Source organism: Engystomops pustulosus, chromosome 8 (assembly GCF_040894005.1).
Source record: "Engystomops pustulosus chromosome 8, aEngPut4.maternal, whole genome shotgun sequence".
Lineage (NCBI taxonomy): Eukaryota > Metazoa > Chordata > Amphibia > Anura > Leptodactylidae > Engystomops > Engystomops pustulosus.
The window spans coordinates 71,679,129-71,693,221 of record NC_092418.1 but is presented as its reverse complement, the minus strand read 5'-3'; the positions used below and the strand labels follow the sequence as shown (position 1 = coordinate 71,693,221).

Genomic DNA, 14,093 nt, shown 5'->3' with positions numbered 1-14,093 from the left:
ACAGAAGCTGAGTGCATCTCAGGAGAAGTCCTGAAGAAGTGAGTGATCTTTAATCACTGTCATATTGAAGAACACAGGATGAAGAATAGACTGAGAGCAGGGAGGAGTAGTAGGGTAGTGCAGTATGGTTGAGTACATTGCGGATGAGGATGATGGGGCACTTTGTGCAGTTTGTCTTTGTTTAGTGTAGAGTGCGCCATATTCAGGATTTCTGGCACATGTTCTTCTTGATTCTGGCACCCTCTGCATAGCCCCGACAGAGCGCACCACCCTTTTTTGGTGGACATTTAACATTTAAAGTCCGACAGAAAACTGGCGTAAAGCCCTTAGTAAATGTGTTTGAATAGTGTTAGAAAAGTGATGGGCAATGTAGTGTCTGAAAGATGAGTTTAGTTACTGTATTAATTCATTGTAGAGGAGAGAATTACAGTGGAAGACTAGTTACTATAATCAAGACAAGAGTAATTCAGAAAAGCAATTTCTCATTATAAGTAGATTTAACAGACATTTTTGCATCATTCCTAGGACATTACAGTTCATCAACCCATCCAGGATGCTGTTGGGCGTCCCATCATGCATCATTCAGCTATGATGCAAGCGTCTGGTGAAGCAGTATACTGTGACGACATGCCAGCTGTGGAGGGTGAGATGTATTTGGCTTTGGTCACAAGCTCAAGAGCTCATGCAAAAATCATGTGAGTGTACTATATGTTTATAAAGTGAATATATGTTCAGGCCTTATTATACTATATAACACAATTCCTTCCCTGGGTTTCTAATTCAAGGAGGAATCTGAAAAATTGGGATGTCATTTTCACAGGCTCTGTATATTTCTTCATAGATGACCATAATAATCCTCCCTCAATAACATTACTGGTATGCTGTGGTTTCCTCTGACAACCAATTAGATTTTAACATAGTTCAGAGGCAATTTGGAACGTAAGATTTTGTTTCTTCTGCTTTCCAAGACCATCAATAACTAGTTGGACTTACATAGAGACTGCATAGACACTTCCCTGGTCTGATTGATTAGAGTAAATTTGCATCAGAACATGGCACAGACTAGTAGATTTTCATTTCAAGTGCAGGAGAATACACCTTTTAAATCAAACCTCTCTGTGACAGAGAAGAGATCTCACCCATAGCATCTAGGCCGAACAACAAAATTATGAGAAATATGCAAATATGTTCTGCAGGGTGGAATAAGGAAAACTTTACCTTTTAGATGCTGTGAAGGTAGCCCCTTCAACATCAAGCATTACTTTTTTCAGAAGCCTAATCGCATAAAGCAGGATAAAAGCCAACCTAGAGGGGTTCTAGAATGTAGACAGCGTTGTCTCGATGGTTAAACTCCAACAAACTGAACATCAAAGTGTAACTCTGGATCACAATGATTTTTATAAAATTTTTATATATTTGATACTCCCTTTTCAAGGTGATGCCCATATTGCGTGGCTCACATTTTCCTTTCCAGAGATAAGGCATATGTTCCTTCTCTAAGCTACTTGTCATAAATTGTCCTCAGCAGCAAAGAAGTGGGCGGAGAAAACCCTTTTTCTGCCTTTGCTGTCAACTACATTATTCCCATAGTTCCCATTATGGCTTGTGTTCTCTTTTGAAGTAACTTAGCAGCAAATCCATTGAGATTCAAGTTAATCCACTGAACCCAGCAAAGTCTTTACTTACAAGGTCTATGTAGTGACTAGCCAGGCAGCCTCCGTCACTTGGAGTAACAAGGAACATGGTATAAGTAGTAGTGAAATAGGTAGGCAAAGTGTATAGTGTGTTCTGCGTGGGCATCAAGAGTTTAAAACTTCCCTACTGTGAAGATAGAGTCAGAGGGTGGGAGCTAGAGGGAGAAGTGGAGAGTCTATGATAAAGCTTGAGGTGCAGAGAGAGACATAGAATTTTACAATGGTTCATGAACTACAATTGATGGGCTGATAGGAAACATGGATCCTCACTATTCTTTGCACAACACTTCTACATCTACAAAGCGGCACAGTCACAAGACTCTCCTGCAAGCTAAACAGAGCAGCATCATGAGACCTCTTCCTATAGGGTGAATAGGGAGCAGAAGCTTCCGTTCTAGTAGTTAGTATCCATAGAATTTCTTGGGCACAAATCAGCACAAACAGAGGAGGTAACAACAGCAGATACGGGCTAATCAGAGGAGGATAGTAAGGGCACTGCAGGACTTAGGTAATGAAAGCAATGGGCAAAGTTTTAGTGACATTTTAAGTGACATTTTAAAGCCATTTCCTGCTGATATGTTATGAATGTTTTTAGCAAGACAATACATGAGACTTACTCTAGAATGTTGTGTGGTTTGTATAACATGTATTTTAATATTCTACAGTACAAATCAGAGGGTATTTAGCGGGTTTGTTTTTCTGTTCATGCCATAGATCATTGGATGTGACAGAAGCACTGAACATGCCAGGCGTGTGCGATGTTATCACTGCCAAAGATGTCCCTGGGACAAATGATTTTTCTTATTATTACTGGCCTGACCAGTTACTGGCAGACAAGAAGGTAAGTCACAGAGTATAGTTTACCATCCTATGAAGCCCTAAGATCTCAGAGGTTACATTCTCTTTGTGTTATAGCTACCAGTTTTATGCCGAGTATTATTTCACAAAGTTTTACAAAGCTGTCTATAGAGTCAGGACAGATACTTGAAAGACGATTATCTCTGTAATTTTACTTTAAAATGATGCTTTTACCAACATTTTATACACCAACAAAGTCATTCAGAATTACTATTAATGGAAAATGCAATGCAACTAAGTCATTAATATTATGTATGTACTGATCCACAACAAGTATTCTATTCTATTATGTATCCGCTTTATAAAGGTGCTATGTGTTGGCTACATCGTCTGTGCAGTTGTAGCCGACACGCCTGAGCGTGCCAAACAAGCGGCTAAAGAGGTGAAGATTGTCTATGAAGATATTGAACCAGTGATTTTCACTATTGAGGTAAGATATCAATGCTTATTAACCTAGTCTGTCTAGTCCCTCAGCAGAAGTGAATGTATAAAACACTACACCATGTATTAAAACTCATAAAGCAACAAGTTATACTCCATATTAACAACTTACCGGTACTAACTGAAAAACTTATATAACAAGTACAAACATTCTTTCCAGACCATTTAGATGCACAGTTGACCATTGTTCGTTCTAAAATGTATAGTTTAAACAATTCCATCTGCTTGGAACAAGGAAATTAGACATTTTCCACAAAATTAAAGTTTTTCATAGTTTGACAGCTTTGGCTACATTATTTTGAGAGCTAGAATATACAGCTTTCTTGCTGAAACAGTGTCCCTCATGTCCATAGATCATGACTGGTTCTAAAGCTCATCTCCATGGCTGAAATACTGGACACGGCCTGTGGATAGGCTGCCATATTTCTTATGCCATATTTTTCTTCTGCTGTTCAACTCCTTTAACATGCTTCAGTTATGTTTTCTTCCTCCTCCCTCTGCCTGACATAATCTCGCTGTAGCAAAGGAAGTTTCAGGAGAGGGAAGTGCATACTGTAACTGTACCCTTCTGGCTCATTAGGATAATTTTAAAAGTTGATTTTAGAAGGAAGGAGGCCATGGATAACAAATATAAGAAGATTATCAGAGTCACAGTGCCTGGGTCTATGAGTAAGAGCCCCTGGTTTATCATGATGGATTTTGATGATACATTTCCTTTAAAGGAAATCTAAGATTTGATTTCATGCCTTATGAACCAAACATAATACTGGCGATAAGTTATTGAGGCCTTGGACATGTTGTGTGCTTCATGCTTGGTGCCAAGTTTGTAATATCTCTGCCCTTTGTTAAAGGATGCAATAAAACACAATTCCTTTTTTGAGCCGGATAAGAAACTGCATGATGGAAATGTGGATGAGGCTTTCAAAACAGTGGACCACATACTTGAAGGTATGACTAATGGCCTTTCCTAACTTTCCTTCAGCTTTGCACAATATCTACAGCAATAGTGTTAGATATCTTGATTTAACCCCTTCACGCTCACTGCCGGGTATATTCCATCAGCGAGCTATGAAGGATGTATGAAGAAATAGTGTCATGCAAAGATAGAAATTCACTCTTGGAAACCTCCAATTCAAACAAAAAACGAAATGTTAGGAACAAACCCACACTGGTAGTACAATACAGCCCCCAATTTAATGCAATCAAACACATTATTCAGAAAAATTTATCGATATTGACACAAGATGACACACTTGCGCAAATTTTGATAGAAGGCTGTGATGTAGTGTCTCGACGAGCCACCACAATAGGCAACATCATCTCACCCAGTTTTCCTATCCGACATAATAATAAACAAAATTGGTTGAGACACGAGGGTTTTTTCAATTGTGGCTCACATCCCTGCAAAACTTGCAATTATGTCTCACCCACTAAAAATTTCTTCAACTATGACAACACACAAGAACATCACATTGCCTCTTACATTAACTGCAACAGTGATAATGTCATATACATCATAGAATGCATACAGTGCAACAAAAAATATGTAGGGGCCACTAAAAGAAAATTTAAAGTCAGATTCCTGGAACACCTGGGAGACATCAGCAGGAAAACAGCTCCCTTCGAACACAAAAGGGCAATATCAGGAGCATCGAGGCATTTCATAGATATCCATGCGGGTAAAACTGATTTCCTGAGAGGCTATGCCATTGAGAAAATTCATTTAAATAAAAGAGGAGGCAGCATCCAAAAACTCCTCATGGATCGAGAGGCGTACTGGATCTTCCACCTGAATTCCAGATTCCCGTCTGGCCTCAACTATAGAAATGAATTCATGTTTCATTATAGGGACTAATCATTTCTGTCCCATTATCTCCTCCACGCTGTTCATCGGGTACACCGAGACACTTTTTCACATAGCATCATCAGGCAGCAATTATATACAATATTTATTTTGCACATGACAAAATATGAACAGTCATTCATTCTTCTACAAGGGCAGTCATTTATTCATTTTTACTGCAAATTAGTCAATGAATTGTTCCTTTTTAAATTGTTTTTATTTTGACAGACTAAGGGTTCAAATGTCTTACAATGACACCACACTATATTAAATAACGTAAGCCAAGTTTCAAAACGATCATTGCTGCACCAATGTAACCAATAACCATTCATATCGAGTATTGAAAAGTTAAGACATTGAGTTACTATTACATTGTTTCGCATTTGCTTACCTTTTTGTTATAAGTCCGTCTATGTTTACAAGTGATTCCATTACTCCACGTCTTTGAACGCTACGTGAATCTATCCCGCTTTTTCCATTTTGCCCGAAGCGGTTCCCGGCTTCCGGTCATTTTTACATTTAACATTCACTCAGCGTTCAAAGCCTTTGCCATGACTAAGAGTGTCGGATGACACTGGAAACGCGTTGGCCGGAGTAGGCTAACCTATACCATCTGCAGTTTTGCTGTGCTGTGACTACGGCGGTAGTCATAATCTTTAACCTGGTTTTTATTCGGACTACGAGTCCACAATAAAGTAATCAAGATTTTTCACCACCTGGATGCAGCACGCTGGATTATTCTCCTTTTCAAGTACTCTTCATACAAACATGGGTTTTGCTGCATATTGCAGCAAACGCTCATCGCTAACACTCATGGTCAGTGCTAGCAGTGATCGTGGGTGTTAACCCCTTGATTGCTGGGGGCTTTTCCAGCGGCATTCAAATTACGCCGCCATCTTTATTGGGAACGCCGTTCCCCCTGATGTCATCGGAGGGCGGCAATCGGTGGACATGACAGCTTCGGCAGATCCAAGGCTGCATGGTTTCTGAAGATTCGATGAATTCTATGTAAAAATGCCAAATACTGCAAAACAGTTGTATTGCAGTATATGGTAGGAAAGATCAGACCAACTAAGGTTGAAGCACCCTAGAGGGTTTAAGAAATACTAAAAAAAAAAATAAAAAACTTAAAATAAAAAAATAATAATAATAAAATATAAAAATTAAAATCACCCCCCTTTCCCTAGAACTGATATAAAACTAAATTAACAGTAAAAATCAAACATGTTAGGTATCATCGCATCCCAAAATGTCCAATCTATCAAAATATAAAATCGGTTATTGCCGGCGGTGAACCACACTATGCATATTTGCATGCAAATGTATGAAATGCGACTTTTACACTATTTTACATAACATAAAAAATGTAATAAAAAGGGATCAAAAGGTTACACAGTGCTCAAAGTAGCAATTAAAATGTCAGCTCATCTCACAAAAAAATGACACCTCACACAGCTCCGTACACTGAAGTATGAAAAAAGTTATTAGCGCCAGAAGATGGCGAAACAAATTCTTTTTTTTCATACACATTGGGGGACATTTACTAAGAATGTAGGAAACTGCACTAAAAGTGCTCTGCCTGTGTATAATGCTTGGTGTGACAGATTTATTAAGAACGTGCACCAGAAATCATGAATCTGTCGCTTCCAACTTTTTTGTTGTGCACCTTTAACATAGGGCCTGCGACAGACTTTTCATGTTAAATCAGGGGCACGGTCTTACTGAGCACCAAAATGCCCCCTAATTTGTGTCGCATGGTGCCTAGTGCAGCTGCGCCACAAGGCGGTCGCGTGCTATACATTAGTGGTGAGGAAACCTCTTAAATCCCTGTATAAGCAGTTTACACCTAAAAGAATGTGCAAAGTTTACGCCATAAGAAATCTGGCATAAAGCCCTTAGTAAATGTGCCCCATTGTTTTAATTTGTGAAAATGTATTAAAACACAATAAAACCTATATAAATTTGGTATCACCGTGATCGGACCAAACCAAAGAATAAAGTAGATGTATCATTCAGAGTGCAAAGTATAAGTTGTAAAAACTGAGTCCTCAAGTGACGCAATTGCATTTTTTTAACCCCTTAAGGACGCAGCCATTTTACAGCTTAAGGCTCAGCCCGATTTTTTGGATTCTGACTTGCGTCTCTTTATACGGTTATAACTTTTGAACACTGTTACTTATCAAAACGATTCTGAGATTGTTTTTTCCCCACATGTTATGCTTCATTTTAGTGGTAAATTTTGGCAGATAAGTTTTGCGTTTATTTACAAAAAAAAGAAAATGTGATGAATTTTTTGAAAAATTTGCCATTTTCGAAATTCTAAATCATCACGTTTTCAGGCAGATAGATTTACCAGCTAAATAAGTTGCTGAATAACATTTCCCATTTGTCTACTTTACATTTTCATAATTTCTGAAATATCTGGATAATTTATTTTGACGTCACGCGGCTTGCAAATAGAATATCGCTTTTCCGGATTTTCAGAATTGACTATTTTGGGGATAAATACAGTTTTGAATGAAATTTTACATATTTAGCATCAAAACCCCCTATATAACCAACCCATTTTCAAATCTGCACCCCTCAAGCTATCAGAAACAGCTTTTACGAAGATTGTTAACCCCTTGAGATCTTCATAGTAATTACATCAAAATGGAGGTGAAATTTAGAATGGTCATATTGTTCCCTTATGCGTTCATTTAGCACCAAAATTTACACATTTCCAAAATATAAAAAGAGAAAACCCACCATACAATTTGTTCTGCAATTTCTCCTGAGTACAAAGACCCCCCACATGTGGCCGTTACTTGTTTTATGGGGGCACAGCGAGGCGCAGAAGGGAAGGAGGGCGCTGCAGCTGCCAGGAATTTAGTTTCCTCATTGGCCCCTTTTGAAGGCTATAAAATTTTCGCTTTTTCGTTATTGGGGCCATGTGACGGCATTTTTTTTGCGGGATGAGATGCTTTTTCCATTGTTACCATTTTGGGGTTGGTATCACCTATTGTTGAAAATTTAGGAACTTTTTTTGAGGGCAGGAGTAGAAAAGCATCAATTCTGTACTGGATTTTTGACTTTTTTTTTTTTGGTGTTCACCGTATAGACTAATAGTCATGTTATCTTTATTCTATGGGTTGATACGATTACGGGGATACCAGACATGAATATATTTTCTTACGTTTTACTAAATTTGTCAAACAAAACCCTAATGTGGGGAAAAATCTATAATTTTTGTATTGCCATCTTCCAAGTGGCATAACTTTGTTACGTTTTTGGCTACGGAGCTGGTTGATGGCTTGTTTTTTGCGGGACATGTTGTACTTTGCACCAGTATCATGTCTGAGTACATATGGTTTTTTGGTCGCATTTTATATCATTTTTTGTGGGATTGAAAAGGTAAAAATCATAATTTTTGGAGGGTTTATAACATTTTTTTTTTACGGCGTTTATCGTGGGGGTTCAATAATGATTTACTTTTATTCTACGGGTTGTTACGGACGCGGTGATACTATATATGTGGGGTTTGTGTTATGATTTAGACTTTTTTTTTGAGTTATATGTCTCTTTGTATGTTTTGGGGGTTTGGGGCATTTTTAGTGATTTATGACTTTATTTTTTTATTGAATAACTTTTTTTTTTACTTTTTCACTTTTATACCATGGGACATGAAGAAGCAATCATCTGATTGCTTCTTCATGATAATATTCTGCAATACTCATGTATTGCAGAGTATTATCAGTGTCAGCCTATACACTTGCATAGGCTGGCACTTTGCCAGTAAGATGACGTCACAGACGCCATCTTACTGGCAATTCTTGCTAGTAACTCTGGGGTCCAGATCGGACCCCAGAGTTACTATAGCAACGATCGGCGCCCCCCGAAAACGGTTCGGGGGGGCCGATCGTGGGGGAAAGACCCCCCAGATACTTGTTAGATGCCGCGGTCGCGCTGACCGCGGCATCTAACGGGTTAAGCACCCGCGATCGGAGACAACTCCGATCGCGGGTGTTACACTGGGGTGCCGGCTATTAGTTACAGCCGGCACCCCGTGTTTCCCGATGCCGGTTCGGCTCTGATCCAGAGCCGAGCCGGCATAGGAGCCGTGGCGGATATATCCGCCACTGAGCGCTAAGTCACTGCGCTCCGTGGCGGATATATCCGCCGCGGAGCGCGAAGGGGTTAACCAATTTCACCACATTTGGATTTTTTCCCAGCTTCCCTGTACATGGCATGAAATAATAAATAATGTGACTGAGAAATAAAATGCAGAAAATAAGCCCTCACACAGTTCTGTACATGGAAAATTAAAAAAAAATTAAATATTTATAGATTTTTGAAGATGGGAAGCGGAAAATGAGCAAAAAAAGGCCCCATTATTTATTATTGATGACCAATCCTATGGATAGTCCATTGATATCAAAAGAGAGTCGTAGAGTCTATATTCATGCAATAACATAATATAATCTGCAACAGCAACAACCATAGTTATCCTTGCCACAACCATGAACCCTGTGATTTAGGTACTCCTAGAGTTAAAGTTTTATTTTGAGGAACTCACTATGTAGATACTAGTCTTACTATGTGTCCTGTCTGTCGAAAGCTGAGATTTACTGAATTACTATTTCAAAGGAATGTTAGACATTTAGGCAATATAGTTGACATATACAGTATGCGAACCTGTTGATATCAGTGAATTAAAAACAGCAAAATGGAAAAACAAAATTCTCTCATGATATGTCACACATATAGATGAGAAGATCTGTGAAGCCTGCATTACTGTATCAACAATATAATCCAAGAATAAAAGGGCTCTGAGAGGCACTGAGACGTATGGGGCTGCTTAGAGACCTATGTTACTGCAAATAAACTAAAAATATTATTAGATGTAAATCATTTATCAGATCTACATTAGATAATAATACACATAAACATGGGTAAAATTGTGCGTGTTGTGACCAATGGCCAATCTCACATCCAGTGCATGTCTATATGTTTGTGCAGGTCCATATACCCATAACACAGACTTAAACAGGACAGGCAGGGTCTTTTCAGACTGCCTCCTTTTGGTAAATTGTTTGCTGCAAACAAAACTACTGAAATTTTGGAGTTGTACTCTCTGTTTTAGTACTATAATACTATTCATCCCACTCAACAAAAAGCTTTTAAAAACTAATAGAAAAGCCGAATTTACATGTTTAAATCATTCATCAAACAAAAAATTATATTAATAGTGTTCAAAAAGCTTTATCAACTACAAGGTTCATACACATCTTTAAACAAAAAAGTTTTGGCTCTTGGAAAAGATAATACACAGTTAAGAATGATGATAATAATGGATAATCTTTCATAACGTAGATTCCCCATGGTAGATTACCTTTAAGTGGTTAACTGGATGTGTAAAAGTAATGTTTTTCGTCATGAAACAGGAGAGTTACATATCGGAGGACAGGAACATTTCTGCATGGAAACCCAGAGCATCCGAGTTATCCCCAGCAAAGAAGGCCAGGAATTAGATATCTATGCAGCAACACAGGATCCAACCTACATGCAAGTGAGTCAGCAGTAGACAGCCATTATTGAATAATAAGAATACTGCATGTATGTTATGTATGTGCTGTTTTGGATGGTGATAGATTGTCTCAGAGTAAGGCTACAATCTCACGAATTAATGCACCCGGCAGGAGAGGAGGAGGGTAAGGAAGAATGTTTTTTTTTTACGGGCACGGCATGGAGCAGTTAGTACACGTTATGCTCCCCATACTGAGCCTGGGTCCCATAGCCGTCTGGCTGCAAATTTGTGAACAGATATATGTCCCTCTGACGTTCCTGAGAATGCGGCCTTTCTCAGTGTTACTTGCTTTTTTATTTTGTTTTGTTTTTTGTGAAATAAAGCATGGTAATGATTCTTTAAAATTAGATTTCAATGTTATTATAATTCTTTTTTCCAAAGGGCCTAGTAGCAAGATCCCTTGGCATACCCTTTAACCGCGTAACCTGCCATGTAAAGAGGATAGGAGGGGCATTTGGTGGCAAAATTGTAAAGACAGCTTATCTAGCAGCAATCAGTGCTGTGGCGGCTCAAAAGTAAGTTCAGTCCCTCGAGTGTGGATTTACTAACACTGATATGATGGTTATTTAATGCTTATATGATGGTCTTAATGCTCTCAGCTGCCTTCTCCAGATTTTACAAAGTGTTGATGGTTATATCCTTAAAAGGTAGTTCTCCACCTCCCGCATTCTGGCACAAATGGCCTTTCCTAAGTTGGGTCATCAATTTCAAAATACTGAAGAACCCCTTGAGATGTATGTTTTCCTAACACAAATGGGGATCATTTATTAAGGGTCGCGGAACGCACTTTTGTCGGACTGTTTGTCTTTTTTGGGGATTGCACGGCTTGGACTGGTATTTAACAGGTGTTTGCGCTAGGATAGTGTGTTTTTTGGCACAGCTGCGCTGCCTTCCATGCGACACAAATTTGGGGGGCGTGCCGTTGGACGATCCGACTGATTTGGACTGAGCGCGGGATTTAACTGTCAAATTGTGTCACAAGCTAATACACTTACATGCACCAATTAAAAGATGGTGAACGGGGAAACTATGCATGCGGGATATCGGGCACAGTGCATTATAGTCGGACAATGCACTTTCGGTGAACTCCAGTGGACGGGTAAGTAAATGTGCCCCATACACTCTGCTATAGTTTGGTTTTGACCAACTTTCGGGTCCAAGTTAATTCTATCATTATGTTTCAAGCTCCAGACCCTTCTTGGTGCCCTGGAGTGACCTAAGCCTTGTTCTTTGCTTCTAACTATTGGGCAGGAGAATATGCTATTATGTGAAAAGAGATAATAGTTAGACTTTTTGAGGGATGTGTCCATAAAATTTACTATACACTAACTCCACTTCTGGTTATCCCGATTCTGGACAGAGGTTGTGGTTGCTCTTTCAAGAGTAGTTTGACTTCCCAAGAATCCGGCCATGCAATAATCTCAATTCCTTGTGAACTGCCAGAAATTGGGCATGGAAGGGTGTGAAGGGGATGTGCTCGACGTAAATATTGATGGAAATGTTAGCCCAATTAATTGCAAATTAAATAGACAAAAGACATAAAAAAACATTCTGGACAAGCTTTCTAAGGAGTTACACAGGGTTTGTAAATCTAGTGTTTTCTTGTCATGTAGAACAAAACATCCTATTCGCTGTGTTTTAGAGCGAGATGAAGACATGCTAATAAAGGCTGGCAGACACCCGTATCTGGGAAGATACAAAGTAAGTTTCAAAGTATAAAAATAAAAGATATGATGTTGAACCAAAGGTATACTAGTACAATATATACTACCTGTGAACTTTCTTTGTACAGCCATAACCTCCTGAGGACATACATGTAGTATCGACTGTCCCCAAGAAGTTAAATGCTGGAAATCCTTTATTTCCGGAGATATGAAAGCCAGTGGGTGAATATACTTCAGCCACAATTATCTTGAGATCAGGACCAGCACATCTTTTGTAATCCATTCAACATTTAACTTACAAGCTCTGATCAGGAGGGAAGCAGGTAGAATAGAGGCAGAGACCTGGAATCAATACCTATAAACAATAGAATCTGAAAGGTTTGTTTTCAATAAGAATGAAAGTTACGTTATGGCTCCCCTCTGTGGAGAACCAGGGGTCTTCAGGGGACATTTGCTGGATTGTGTCTGACTTTAATACAAAATCATATATCAAAAACAAAATTTACCTAAAATACCAATTGTGACAGTGACAAGCCAGGCATTAAAAGAGAAAGAAGATACTAGTTGTGGCTTTACCACACAAGTTAAAAGATAGTTTTAGATACTTTAAATTTTAAACAACAAACAATTATAAACAGTCAGGGGAAGATTTATTATGGTCACTATGATAAGAACTGCCATTAAATAATGTTTGCTGTCAAGTTTTTTCTTGCACTAAATTCTACATTTAAAGGGGTTGTCCACTTTCAGCAAATAATTGATATTGTTTGTGTAATGAAAAGTTATAAAATTTTCCAGTATACACTTTTAAAATCAATTCCTCACGTTCTTCTATATCTCGTTCTCAATCTAGATCTGTTATTCTATAGAAAGCTTGTATGTTTACCGGCACTGGATATAAATCTGTTCATGTGATGTCACACAGGTGCATGAGCCTTTACTATCAAGTAATCAGAGTCGTGTGATACTAACCGCCCGTGCACCTGTGTGACATCTATCTACTGGAAATAAACATAGAAGCTTTCTATGGGAAGACATTGGGGCACATTTACTAAGGACTTTGCTCCTGTTTTCTGTCAGACTTTGCACCTTTCTTTTAGGTGCAAACTGCTTGCACGGGTATTTAAGAAGCATCTGCACCACAAATGTGTTGCATGGGCCCGTTTTGTGGCGCAGCTGCACTAGGGATCATGCGACACAAATTATAGGGCGTTCTGGTGCTCAGTCAGACCGTGCACCAGATGCAACATGCAAAGTCTGTCGCCCTATGTTTAAGGTGCACCACAAAAAAGTTGGTGAACTCTGTCGGGCCAGTGCAAGGAAGTGCCAGATTCATGACTTCTGGCGCATGTTCTTAATAAATCTGGCGCACCCAGCATTATACACAGGCAGAACACTTTTAGTGCAGTTTCCTACATTCTTCGTAAATGTGCCTCATCAAGTAGAGATCTAGGAAAATTTGAGGAATTGATACAAAAAGGAGACTGGAAAACTGCTGATTTTTCCTGCATCATGGGGATGGGATCAGTGGTGTAACTAGAAGCTGATGGGCGCCATGTGCTATGACCGTACTTTCTGCTGGTGAGCCACCATGATTTCAGTGATGCCAGCCTGCTGGGATTATATCCCGTATGCCCCCAGTCTAAGCCCCTTCCACACTGAACTCGCATAACATTTGCAGCGAGTACTGCCTGGATCGCCCAGCCCGAGCGCTGCAGACTGACATGCTGAGTTCAGTTCCGGTTTGCAGCGTTTGGGCCGGGAGATCCAGGCAGCTCTCGCTGTGAGTTCAGCGAATCACACTCGCAAGTGTGGAAGGGGCCTAAGAACATATCAAGATTTTAACTATGTAGATTTGAATTGAAAAATGTAAAAAATAATTCTTCAGTGACCTCACTAGGGCAGATTTATCATGCTTTGTACACCAGTTTGCATTTTTCTAGGTGTAAAACTGCCTGTACAATCATATATGACACTTGTACAGTCTGTAATGCGACCTCTGCTATCAAAATAATCCACAGCAACCA

General features: G+C 39.2%; 1 protein-coding gene across 2 annotated transcripts in view; it reads left to right on the top strand.

The window, feature by feature from the left end:
- The window catches only part of LOC140075371 (aldehyde oxidase-like), a 61,059-nt gene that overhangs the window by 30,418 nt on the left and 16,548 nt on the right, over positions 1 to 14,093 (top strand). For both annotated transcript variants that reach the window (XM_072121169.1, XM_072121168.1), the window contains exons 17-23: positions 526 to 695; positions 2,409 to 2,535; positions 2,860 to 2,982; positions 3,845 to 3,941; positions 10,260 to 10,384; positions 10,784 to 10,917; positions 12,016 to 12,103. In XM_072121169.1, coding sequence (XP_071977270.1) covers positions 526 to 695; positions 2,409 to 2,535; positions 2,860 to 2,982; positions 3,845 to 3,941; positions 10,260 to 10,384; positions 10,784 to 10,917; positions 12,016 to 12,103 — 864 coding nt within the window. The remainder of the gene's footprint in view (positions 1 to 525; positions 696 to 2,408; positions 2,536 to 2,859; positions 2,983 to 3,844; positions 3,942 to 10,259; positions 10,385 to 10,783; positions 10,918 to 12,015; positions 12,104 to 14,093) is intronic.